Genomic DNA, 13,389 nt, shown 5'->3' with positions numbered 1-13,389 from the left:
AGTGGGTCTACTGAGAAGGAGGAACTGAAGGATATCTTTATTAGGCGGGAAATTGTGTTAGGGAAATTGATGGGATTGAAGGCCGATAAATCCCCGGGGCCTGATAGTCTGTATCCCAGAGTACTTAAGCAAGTGGCCCTAGAAATAGTAGATGCATTGGTGATCATTTTAGACAGTCTATTGACTCTGGATCAGTTCCTATGGACTGGAGGGTAGCTAAATTAACATCACTTTTTCAAAAAAGGAGGGAGAGAGAGAACACGGGTAATTATAGACCGGTTAGCCTGACATCAGTAATGGGAAAAATGTTGGAATCAATCATTAAGGATGAAATAGCAGTGCATTTGGAAAGCAGTGACAGGATCGGTCCAAGTGAGCATAGATTTATGAAAGGGAAATCAAGCTTGACGAATCTTCTGGAATTTTTTGAGGATGTAACTAGCAGAGTGGATGTATTTGGACTTTCAAAGGGCTTTTGACAAGGTCCCACACAAGAGATTGGTGTGCAAAATCAAAGCACATGGTATTCGGGGTAATGTACTGACGTGGATAGAGAACTGTTTGGCAGATAGGAAGGAGAGAGTCGGGATAAACTGGTCCTTTTCAGAATGGCAGGCAGTGACTAGTGGAGTGCCGCAGGGCTCAGTGCTGGGACCCCAGCTCTTTACAATATACATTAACAATTTGGATGAAGGAATTGAGTATAATATCTCCAAGTTTGCAGATGACACTAAACTGGGTGGCGGTGTGAGCTGTGAAGAGGACGCTAAAAGGCTTCAGGGTGACTTGGACAGGTTAGATGAGTGGGCAAATGCATGGCAGATGCAGTATAATGTGGATAAATGTGAGGTTATCCACTTTGGGGGCAAAAACACGAAGGCAGAATATTATCTGAATGGCGGCAGATTAGGAAAAGGGGAGGTGCAACGAGACCTGGGTGTCATGGTTCCTCAGTCATTGAAAGTTGGCATGCAGGTACAGCAGGCAGTGAAGAAGGCAAATGGCATGTTGGCCTTCATAGCTAGGGGATTTGAGTATAGGAGCAGGGAGGTTTTACTGCAGTTGTACAGGGCCTTGGTGAGACCTCACCTGGAATATTGTGTTCAGTTTTGGTCTCCTAATCTGAGGAAGGACGTTCTTGCTATTGAGGGAGTGCAGCGAAGGTTCACCAAACTGATTCCAGGGATGGCTGGACTGACATATGAGGAGAGACTGGATCAACTGGGCCTTTATACACTGGAGTTTAGAAGGATGAGAGGGGATCTCATAGAAACGTATAAGATTCTGACGGGACTGGACAGGTTGGATGCGGGAAGAATGTTCCCGATGTTGGGGAAGTCCAGAACCAGGGGACACAGTCTAAGGATAAGGGGTAGGCCATTTAGGACAGAGATGAGGAGAAACTTCTTCACTCAGAGAGTTGTTAACCTGTGGAATTCCCTGCCGCAGAGAGTTGTTGATGCGCGTTCGTTAGATATATTCGAGAGGAAGTTAGATGTGGCTCTTATGGCTAAAGGGATCAAGGGGTATGGAGAGAAAGCAAGAAAGGGGTACTGAGGGAATGATCTGCCATGATCTTATTGAATGGTGGTGCAGGCTCGAAGGGCCAGATGGCCTACTCCTGCACCTATTTTTTATGTTTCTATGAACCCTGGTTGATTTCCCCTCTCTCTAACTCAGTGGTGCTTAGGCCGAATGTAATGACCCACTGGTGCTTAATCTGAGATCTACTAATTCAGCACAGGCCAGGGATTGGATATGAAGGGTGCGATGTGTAGTGGTTCTGTTACTGGACTAATAATCCAGAAAGTGAAAGTTCAAATCCCATCACGGCACTTTGTGAATTTAAATTTAGTTAGAAAAGAATCTGGAAATTAACAGCTGGTAACCCAACTGGTTCACTAATATCCTTTAGGGAAGGAAATCTGCCGTCTTTGCCCTCTATGTGACTGCAGTCCCACAACCAACGTGGTTGAGTTGTAACTGCACTCTGAAGTGGCCTAGCAAGTCACTAGGTTACATCACTGCTGTCTCTGGAAACTAAAAATGGGCAATAAATGCCGACCTTGCCAGCAACGCCCACATCCCAAAAATGTATAAAAATCTCTCATGACCTGTGTGACTCAGCGATGCACTGGGCAGCGTCTTACCACCGAGCCGAGGAATCAATTGGAACCCTTCAGCCCACAGCATATTAATACAAACCTCCCCAAGAAACCTACAGTAACTACATTGTGCAAACAAGCAATCACCACCCTGGATAGGGAGACACTGGAGAACTCTCACATTTAATGGCGTGCAGGAAATACTCCACTGCATGCTGATACAGCCTCAATGCCTCGTCGTAATTCTTCGCCTTGTCTTCTTCTGTGGCTTTAGTTACGAGGTCAATAGCTTTCTGAAATAGTTAAAAATGAGATACGTCAGTGTCCAGCTCCCTCCCGGGAGAGGATAAATATTAAACAATCAGCATTACCGAGACCATTCTCACTTAACCTGTTGTGTTGGTACAAACAAAATGGATCATCTGCCTCATAGAAACTTCAGTGAATGAATCGCCTCTAGCCACCAGAGGATTGCGGTGCAGTCTGACTGGTTCTGGGGAAGCCATGTGGTTCAGTAAAACACTGCCATGACATGAGTCGGTGGTGCCACATGTTCGATAAAGATCCAGCATGTGCTCAATAGCGCGAGCAACAAGAGCAGCACAGGAGCTGCCACATTTCATCTGCTCAGCCGCTCCTCACATCTGCTCAGCCGCTCAGCCCCTCTCACATCTGTAAGTGTGAGGCGGTGAATGAAGACTTCAAGTCAATCTGACAGAGGTGTCTGCACAAGGCACGGTCTGATCCAACATCGTCTATGTTCACAGCAAAAGGACAGAACCAACACTACACTGGGCCGCTGTTAGACGGCAGACTTTGGCAGAATTCAAAGAGAGGATTATGGAGCACGGGTCAGTTGGGTGGCACTGAAACCAACACACCAATCAGAACAAACAATGTAAATAAAAAAGGATGTAAAAAGGGCAATAATCCCGTGGCCTTACTTAGTGGGTTACTGGTGGGCAATAATAGCCTCTGGGTCAGCCGTGGAAAACGATCAAATCCCGTTATCAATTGAAACACCTCAATTTGAGCACCCTCAAAGAAATCCAATCCAAGTTTGTGTGACCTGTGCTCATAATTTAACCCTTTAAGCCCTAGTACCAATCTGGTGAGTCTGTGCTGTTCCCCCTCCGAGGCCAATATGTCCTTCCTCAGGTGTGGTGCCCAGAACCGAACGCAGTTCTCCAGGTGGGGTCTGACCAAGGCTCTGTACAGCTGTACACCTGAAGCTTCACTTCCTGCCCTTCGTATTCCAGTCCTCATGAGGTAACCACCATGAGCCGAGGTGCTCAAAATCATGGGGGGTCTGGACAGAGTAGATCGAGAGAAACTGTTCCCATTGGCAGACAGATCGAGATCCAGAGGACACGGATTTAAAGTGATTGGCAGAAGAACCAGAGGCGACATGAGGAAAAACTCTTTTACGCAGCGAGTGGTTAGGATCTGGGATGCGCTGCTTGATAGGGTGGTGGAGGCAGACTCAATCACTGCTTTCAAAAGGGAGTTGGATAAATACTTAAGGAAAAAAAAATTGCAGGGCTACGGGGCAAGGGACAAGCCTAGTGCTCTTGCAGAGAGCCGGCACGGGCTCGACGGGTCAAATGGCCTCCTTCTGCACTGTAACCATTCTAGAAACATAGAAACATAGAAAATAGGTTCAGGAGTAGGCCATTCGGCCCTTCGAGCCTGCACCGCCATTCAATGAGTTCAAGGCTGAACATGCAACTTCAGTACCCCATTCCTGCTTTCTCACCATACCCCTTGATTCCCCTAGTAGTAAGGACTTCATCTAACTCCTTTTTGAATATATTCAGTGAACTGGCCTCAACAACTTTCTGTGGTAGAGAATTCCACAGGTTCACCACTCTCTGGGTGAAGAAATTCCTCCTCATCTTGGTCCTAAATGGCTTACCCCTTATCCTTAGACTGTGTCCCCTGGTTCTGGACTTCCCCAACATTGGGAACATTCTTCCTGCATCTAACCTGTCTAACCCCATCAGAATTTTAAACGTTTCTATGAGGTCCCCTCTCATTCTTCTGAACTCCAGTGAATACAAGCCCAGTTGATCCAGTCTTTCTTGATAGATCAGTCCCGCCATTCCGGGAATCAGTCTGGTGAACCTTCGCTGCACTCCCTCAATAGCAAGAATGTCCTACCTCAGGTTAGGAGACCAAAACTGTACACAATACTCCAGGTGTGGCCTCACCAAGGCCCTGTACAACTGTAGCAACACCTCCCTGCCCCTGTACTCAAATCCCCTCGCTATGAAGGCCAACATGCCATTTGCTTTCTTAACCGTCTGCTGTACCTGCATGCCAACCTTCAATGACTGATGTACCATGACACCCAGGTCTCTTTGCACCTCCCCTTCTCCTAATCTGCCACCATTCAGATAATAGTCTGTTTCTCTGTTTTTACGACCAAAGTGGATCACCTCACATTTATCCACATTATACTTCATCTGCCATGCATTTGCCCACTCACCTAACCTATCCAAGTCGCTCTGCAGCCTCATAGCATCCTCCTCGCAGCTCACACTGCCACCCAACTTAGTGTCATCCGCAAATTTGGAGATACTACATTTAATCCCCTCGTCTAAATCATTAATGTACAGTGTAAACAGCTGGGGCCCCAGCACAGAACCTTGCGGTACCCCACTAGTCACTGCCTGCCATTCTGAAAAGTACCCATTTACTCCTACTCTTTGCTTCCTGTCTGACAACCAGTTCTCAATCCATGTCAGCACACTACCCCAAATCCCATGTGCTTTAACTTTGCACATTAATCTCTTGTGTGGGACCTTGTCGAAAGCCTTCTGAAAGTCCAAATATACCACATCAACTGGTTCTCCCTTGTCCACTCTACTGGAAACATCCTCAAAAAATTCCAGAAGATTTGTCAAGCATGATTTCCCTTTCACAAATCCATGCTGACTTGGACCTATCATATCACCTCTTTCCAAATGCACTGCTATGACATCCTTAATAATTGATTCCATCATTTTACCCACTACCGATGTCAGGCTGACCGGTCTATAATTCCCTGTTTTCTCTCTCTCTCCTTTTTTAAAAAGTGGGGTTACATTGACTACCCTCCACTCCATAGGAACTGATCCAGAGTCAATGGAATGTTGGAAAATGACTGTCAATGCATCCACTATTTCCAAGGCCACTTCCTTAAGTACTCTGGGATGCAGTCCATCAGGCCCTGGGGATTTAGCGGCCTTCAATCCCATCAGTTTCCCCAACACAATTTCCCGACTAATAAGGATTTCCCTCAGTTCCTCCTCCTTACTAGACCCTCCGACCCCTTTTATATCCGGAAGGTTGTTTGTGTCCTCCTCAGTGAATACCGAACCAAAGTACTTGTTCAATTGGTCCGCCATTTCTTTGTTCCCCGTTATGACTTCCCCTGATTCTGACTGCAGGGGACCTACGTTTGTCTTTACTAACCTTTTTCTCTTTACATATCTATAGAAACTTTTGCAATCTGTCTTAATGTTCCCTGCAAGCTTCTTCTCATACTCCATTTTCCCTGCCCTAATCAAACCCTTTGTCCTCCTCTGCTGAGTTCTAAATTTCTCCCAGTCCCCGGGTTCGCTGCTATTTCTGGCCAATTTGTATGCCACTTCCTTGGCTTTAATACTATCCCTGATTTCCCTTGATAGCCACGGTTGAGCCACCTTCCCTTTTTTATTTTTACGCCAGACAGGAATGTACAATTGTTGTAGTTCATCCATGCGGTCTCTAAATGTCTGCCATTGCCCATCCACAGTCAACCCCTTCAGTATCATTCGCCAATCTATCCTAGCCAATTCACGCCTCATACCTTCAAAGTTACCCTTCTTTAAGTTCTGGACCATGGTCTCTGAATTAACTGTTTCATTCTCCATCCTAATGCAGAATTCCACCATATTATGGTCACTCTTCCCCAAGGGGCCTCGCACAACGAGATTGCTAATTAATCCTCTCTCATTACTTTTTGTACCTGTGGAATGGTTTTTAGTGATGTATACTTGGCCACCCAAATCTCTTTGCTCCTCCAAGTTCCTAGTCTCTCTCAATTAAGAAAATATTCCGAATTGTCTTTCCTAGGTTTAAGTGAATGACCTCGCATTGAACTCCATCTGCCACAGTTTATCCCACTCACTTAATCAGTCTTCCTGCTCCCATCAGCACAACTTACTGTGCCCAACTTAGTGTCAGTTACAATTCTCTATTCCTTCATCCAAGTCATGGCATCAGCCATGATCATATTGAATGGTGGTGCAGACTCGAAGGGCCGAATGGCCTACTCCTGCACCTATTTTCTAGGTTTCTAAATACGGTGAAAAGCTGAGTATAGAACACCACTTGTCACATCGCACCAATCACAACAAAATCTTAAATGTTCTTTCTATAATGGAGCACCCAAAACTGCAGAGTCTAAGTAATGTTGATACAAATTCATCATTACTTCTTTTCTCTTGTACTCGATGCCCCAATAAAACCTGATCAACTGAACTTCTAAATGGTTTTATTTCCTTAAACTTTCACGGATTAAACATTGTTTGCCACTCATCCACACTCTTCAGTCTTTCCAACGAGTGTACACTCACACATTATGGACTGTCAAAAAGCATTTGACAAAGTAGCACATAACAGACTTGTTAGCAAAATTATAGCAAGGATTAAAGGGACAATGGCAGTATGGATACGAAATTGGCTAAGGGACAGAAGCAGAGAGTAGTGAGCATTTGTTTTTCAGGCTGTCGAGAAGTATACAGTGGTGTTCCCCAGGGGCTGGTATTGGGACCACTGCTCTTTTTGATATTTATGAATGACCTGGACTTGGGTATACAGGGCATCATCTCAAAATCTGTAGATGGCATGAAACTCAGAAATGTGGTAAACAATGAGGAGAATAGGAACAGACTTCAGGAGGACACAGACAGACTGGTGACATGGGCAGACACATGGCAGATGAAATTTAACACAGTGATTCCGGAGATGAGGGGCTTGACTTATGAGGAAAGGTTGAGGAGGTTGGGCCTCTACTCATTGGAATTCAGAAGAATGAGAGGTGATCTTATGAGGGGGCTTGACAAGGTGGATGCAAGAGAATGTTTCCATTGATAAGGGAGACTAGAACTAGAGGGCATAATCTTAGAATAAGGGGCCACCCATTTAAAACTGAGATGAGGAAGAGTTTCTTCTCTCAGAGGGTTGCAAATCTGTGGAATTCGCTGCCTCAGAGAGCTGTGGAAGCTGGGACATTGAATAAATTTAAGACAGGGATAGACAGTTTCTTAACTGATAAGGGGATAAGGGGTTATGGGGAGCGGGCAGGGAAGTGAACCTGAGTCCATGATCGGATCAGCCATGATTGTATTAAATGGCGGAGCAGGCTCGAGGGGCCGAATGGCCTACTTCTGCTCCTATTTCTTATGTAGAAGTGTGATGTGATACATTTTAGCAGGAAGAATGAGGAGAGGCAACATACAGACTCTTACATAGCATTTACAGCAGAGAAACAGGCCATTCGGCCCAACAGGTCCGTGCCGGTGTTTATCAACCACCCTCCCACCCCTCTTCATCTAACCCAACAGCATGTCCTTCTATTCCTTTCTCTCTCATGTTTATCTAGCTTCCCCTTAAAAGGATCTGTACTATTCACCTCAACTACTCCCTGTGGCAAGGAGTTCCACATTCTCACCGCTCTTTGGGTAAAGAAGTTTCTCCTGAATTCCCGATTGGATTTATTCGGGACTATCTTATTTTTATGTCCTCTAGTTCTGGTCTCCCCCGCAAGTGGAAACATCTTCTCTACGTCTACCCTATCAAACCCTTTCATAAACTTAAAGACCTCTATTCAGGTCACCCTTCAGTCTTCGCTTTTCTAGAGAAAAGAACCCTAGCCTGTAACTTTCCTGATAGGTGTTACCTCTCAGTTTTGGTATCATTCTTGTTAATCTTTTTTGCTCCTTCATCAGTGCCTCTATATCCTTCTTATAATATGGAGAACAGAACTGGTCACAGTACGCCAAGTGCGGTCTAACTTTGGTCTACAAATTTATTAATGTCTTCCTTGTACCTCCAATTCTGAGTCCAAATTGTTTACATAAATGGTGAACAACAGTGGTCTCAGCACCGATCCTTGACGAACACCACTTTTCACCTATAACCGCTACTCTCTGTTTTGCAGCCAGCTTGCTATCCATTCTGCTACTTGTCCCCACTCTCTACATGTTCGAACCATAGTCATGAGTCTACAATGCTGAACCTTATCGAAGGTGTTTTGTAAATCTAAATATATTACATCTACTGCATTACCCTGGTCTACTCTTTGTTACTTCTTCAAAGAATTCAATAAGGTTGGTCAAGCATGACTTTCCCTTTTGGAATCCGTGCTGACTACTCAATTATATTTTTCGTTTCTAGATGTTTTTCTATTGTAAGAATTCCATTATCTTTCCTACCACTGACAGTAAGCTAACTGGTCTATCGTTTCCTAGACTTGTTCTATTTCCCTTTTTAAAGATAAGTTGTCTGCCAGTCCTCTGGCACTATCCCTTTTCTAATGAATGTTTATACATATGTAATAACACCTCCGCTATCTCTTCCTTAGCTTCTTTTCATATGCGTGGAAAAATCCATCCGGACCAGAGGTCTTACCCACTCTAAGTTTCATTAGTTTATCAATTATCTCCCCTCTTTCTATCTTAAATGTCTTTATATCGTTTTGGATCTCTTCTTCTAATGTCATATTCACCTTGTTAGTCTCCGTGGTAAATACTGAGGCAAAGTCATTATTTAACATTTCTACCATTTTGCTGTCATTACCTGCGAGTTTATTGTGTGTAACCCTCCGTGGCCTTGTCCTTATCCTGATTTTTTTTTTAAATCTGTGTCTGTCGAATACTTTACAGTTCATTTTGCTAATTTAATTTCACAGTTTCTCTTTGCCTTCCTAATTGATTTTTGACTTCTTCCCTAACCTTTTCGTGCTCCCTCTCGTCTTCCTTTCCTTTGTTGTCTCTGTACTTAGTCTATACCTTTTTCCTTCGTTTCAATGTTGCCCTCATCTCTTTATTCATCCGTGGCGTGTCATTACTGGCTAGTTTGTTCTTCCTCCTTAATGGGATATATTTCTCCTGGAATCTATTGCTCACCATTTTAAATGTTTCCCACTGCGATTCTACTTCTGTGTTCATCAGTAAATCTTTCCAATATATTTTCCCTGGTTCCATTCTCAGCTCCTTAAAATCAGCTTTCCCCCCCCCCCAATTTCTTACTTATAACCTAATTATGTTGTGATTACTATTGAACACAAGAACAGGGAGTAGGCCATTTGGCCCCTCGAACCTGCTCCGCTATTCAGTAAGATCATGGCTGAACCTCGGTCAACTTCACTTTCCCACCCGATCCCACGAGAGTCCAAAAATCTATCTCAGCCTTGAATATGTTCAATGACTCAGCATCCACAGCCCTCTGGGGCAGAGAATGCCAAAGATTCACAACCCTCTGAGTGAAGAAATTCCTCCTCGTCTCTTATCCTGAGACTGTGACCCCTGGTTCTAGACTCTCCAACCAGGGGAAACATCCGCTCAGCATCTTTTCTGAGGCGCCAAGCTGTTCCCCTACGCTTACTTCTCTTATCTGTTCTGGTTCATTTCCCATCACTAGATCCAGCAGTGCTCCCTCCTTCTCTTGTTGGGCTTTTTACATACTGGGTAAAAAAGAAGTCCTGCACATATAGCAAAAACTTCATTCCCTGTATATTTTCACTACCTCTTCTTGCCAGGTAATTTGGGGTAGTTAACATCTCCCGTGATTATTATTCTATATCTTTTACTCATTTCACATATTTTCTCTCGTACTTCTTCCTCCACATCCTTTCCATTATTCGGTGGTCTGTAGAACACCCCCATTAGCGTGACCAATCCCTACACAGCAAGCGAGCCCCAGGCAGAGGAAACTTTTCAAGGACACCCCCAAAGCCTCCTTGATAAAATGCAACATCCCACCAACATCTGGGAGTCCCTGGCCAAAGACTGCCCTAAGTGGAGGAAGTGCATCTGGGAGGGTGCTGAGCACTTCGAGCCTCGTCGCCGAGAGCATGCAGAAAACAAGCGCAGGCAGCGGAAGGAGTTTTCCTACCCACCCTTTCCTTCAACCACTGTCTGTCCCACCTGTGACAGAGACTGTAATTCCCGTATTGGACTGTTCAGTCACCTAAGAACTCAGTTTTAGAGTGGAAGAAAGTTTTCCTCGATTTCGAGGGGCTGCCTATGATGATGATGACATTGTATTTTTATCCATATGAATTTTGTTTCTAACCTTGTTAGTTATGTCTCTTTTTTCTAATGCCATTGTGTTATCTCTCATTCATACAGCTACCCCAAGCCCCCTTCTTCTTTCTTTAATTTTTCTGATTATGCCAGTCATGTTTATATAGCCATGTTTCAGTTATTACGACATCTGGCTCCTCTATACAGATGATTGCCTCCAATTGGGAGAGACTAGGAACTTGGTGTTTTGGACATTGCTGTACATGCAGTTTAATTCACAAAAGTTGTTCCATTTACTTTATTTTTAACATTCCTTTCACACTTCTGTTTTATAATTGTATTTGTTCCTTGACCAGTTATATTACTCTTATTCCTTACCTTGGTCTGACCTTTACTCTCACTGTCTATTTATTTTATCTTCAGACCTGTGTTATTTGTACAAGCTCCCTCTCCCCATCTTACCAGTTTAGTATTAGGCAATCCCTCGTATCAAGGATGACCCACTTCCACACCAAAAAGGGATGAGTTCACAGGCGCTTGAATGAGAGACCTGACACTCTAGATCCCGAACTACATATTGAAGAGTGGAAGATGCCTGTGCGTGGGTTCCTTTAATGTGGGGTGGCAAAAAATTATGATTTTAGTGCCCAAAAAACCCCACAAAAATCACCATAAAAACAAAAAAAAAAGGGCACGTGAAAAGTGTTTGGAGTGTCCCCCAGATCGGGGGGGGGGGGCACTTGATTTAATGTTGATTTGGTTTACTCCAAAAGAGTTGTGGGGTGACCGTTGCACAGCAGCCACCACACGGGCTCGACAGAGCTAGGTCTTGATCCAGTGGCAAGGGTTAACCAAGACGACTGGAGACCAAGCTCTGCTACGCAGACCTAGTGCGCACACATGCTCCTACTATCCATAAATCACAGTGTGGGCTGGCCCGTGCTGCCCCTGGGCCCTCCTAGTTTAAAGTTCTATCGATGGCCTTATTTATTCATTCCACTAGGAAACTGATCCCACTCCAGTTTAGGTAGACCCCTTCCCAGCGGTACAGCTCCTTCCTTCCTGTGCCAATACTGGGGCCAGTAAACTAATTGAAACAATTTTAAAGGGGGTGCAGGAACAGAGAGACCGTGCATGTATATAAAGGTAGCAAGACAAATTGAGAAGGCTGTTAAAAAAGCATTCGGGATCCTTGGCTTTACTAGCAGAGACAGAGAGCACAAAAGTAAGGAATTTATACTAAACCTTTATAAATCACTGGTTAGATCTGAGCTCGAATATTGTGTTCAATTCTGGGCACCACACTTTAGGAAGGATGTGAAGGCCTTGGAGAGGCTGCAGATGACATTACTGGAATAGTACCAGAGATGAGGGACTTCAGTTACATGGAGTGGCTCGAGAAGCTGGGATTGTTCTCCTTAGAGCAGAGAAGGTAAAGAGCAGATTTAATGGAGGTGTTCAAAATCATGAAGGAATGAGAAACTGTTTCCAGTGGCAGGAGGTTCATTAACCAGAGGACACAGATTTAAGGTGATTGGCAAAAGGACCAGAGGGGAGACGCAGAGAATTCTTTTACGCAGCGAGTTGTTGTGATCGGGAATGCGCTGCCTGAAAGGGCAGTGGGAGCAGATTCAATAATAACTCTCAAAAGGGAATTGGACAAATACTTGAAGGCAAATTTTTACAGGGCAGTGGGGAAAGAGCAGGGGAGTAGGATTAATTGGAGATTGCAACCAAAGAACCAGCACAGGCACAATGGACCGAATGACCTTTCTGTGCTGTGAAATTCTATGATTCCCTCACATTTATCTGCATCAAACTGCATCTGCCGCCGGTCTGCCCACGAGCTGTTCCCCTGAATTCTTCTACACTCCCTGCCGCCAATCCCATCAGCAGATTTGGACATTGTGTCCGCAGCTTCCCAGCCCAAATCATCGACCCACTCCAAGAACACAAGTCTACCCAACCCTTGACCCCCCCCACCCCTCCCCGGGGGCCGCCTGACCCCTCCCCAGGGGCCGCCCGGCCCCTGACCCTCCTCCCCTCACCGGGGGCCGCCCGACCCCCTCCCCGGGGGGTACCCGGCCCCTGACCCCTCCCTCTCCCTCTCAGGGTGGGCCACCCGACCCCTCCCGGGGGGGGTGGCCACCCTGCCCCTGACCCCCTCCCCGGGGGGTACCCGGCCCCTGACCCCTCCCTCTCAGGGTGGGCCACCCGACCCCTCCCGGGGGGGGGGGGGGTGGCTACCCTGCCCCGGTGCCGACTCTGGGCGCTGTCCACCCGCCGGGCCTCCGTCTCTGCCGCCTTACCTGGAGGGTGTTGGGAGCGGACATCTCACATCTCCGGGCGCTCAGACTGCGGAGATCGGTCCAGGCCGGGCAGCTACCCGCGGCTCGGGCTCGGCGGGGCCCGCGGCTCCAGAGTCGGGAAGATGGCGGCGGGCGGAGCGACTCAGTGACGTAATTGAGAACAACAATGTCCCGAAAAGCATAACATAGACAAGAACGGCCTCGCCCGGTCCAGCGCCGCCACTGCACCCTCCCCACACAGCGCCACCCCGCCCCAGCGCCGCCACTGCACCCTCCCCACACAGCGCCACCCCCGGCCCAGCGCCGCCACTGCACCCTCCCCACACAGCGCCACCCCCGCACCCTCCCCACACAGCGCCACCCCGCCCCAGCGCCGCCACTGCATCCTCCCCACACAGCGCCACCCCCGCACCCTCCTCACACAGCGCCACCCCCGGCCCAGCGCCGCCACTGCACCCTCCCCAACTCAGCGCCACCCCGCTCCAGCGCCGCCACTGCACCCTCCCCACACAGCGCCACCCCCGCACCCTCCCCACACAGCGCCACCCCGCCCCAGCGCCGCCACTGCACCCTCCCCACACAGCGCCACCCCCGCACCCTCCCCACACAGCGCCACCTCCGGCCCAGCGCCGCCACTGCACCCTCCCCACACAGCGCCACCCCCGGCCCAGCGCCGCCACTGCACCCTCCCCACACAGCGCC

At 47.0% G+C, this 13,389-nt stretch overlaps 1 protein-coding gene across 1 annotated transcript in view; it reads right to left on the bottom strand.

Annotated features, from left to right (window-relative positions):
• vps4a (vacuolar protein sorting 4 homolog A) overlaps positions 1-12,847 on the bottom strand; it is a 36,995-nt gene extending 24,148 nt beyond the window's left edge. Inside the window, exons 1-2 of the mRNA XM_070898371.1 lie at positions 12,688-12,847; positions 2,287-2,398 (exon numbers count right to left, since the gene is read on the bottom strand). Of these exons, the coding sequence (XP_070754472.1) occupies positions 2,287-2,398; positions 12,688-12,711 (136 nt within the window). The 5' untranslated portion in view covers positions 12,712-12,847. The remainder of the gene's footprint in view (positions 1-2,286; positions 2,399-12,687) is intronic.
• Positions 12,848-13,389: the final 542 nt, after the last annotated feature.

The sequence above is a fragment of the Pristiophorus japonicus genome, chromosome 13, assembly GCF_044704955.1.
Source record: "Pristiophorus japonicus isolate sPriJap1 chromosome 13, sPriJap1.hap1, whole genome shotgun sequence".
Classification (NCBI taxonomy): domain Eukaryota; kingdom Metazoa; phylum Chordata; class Chondrichthyes; family Pristiophoridae; genus Pristiophorus; species Pristiophorus japonicus.
This window is presented reverse-complemented; position numbering and strand designations above follow the sequence as displayed.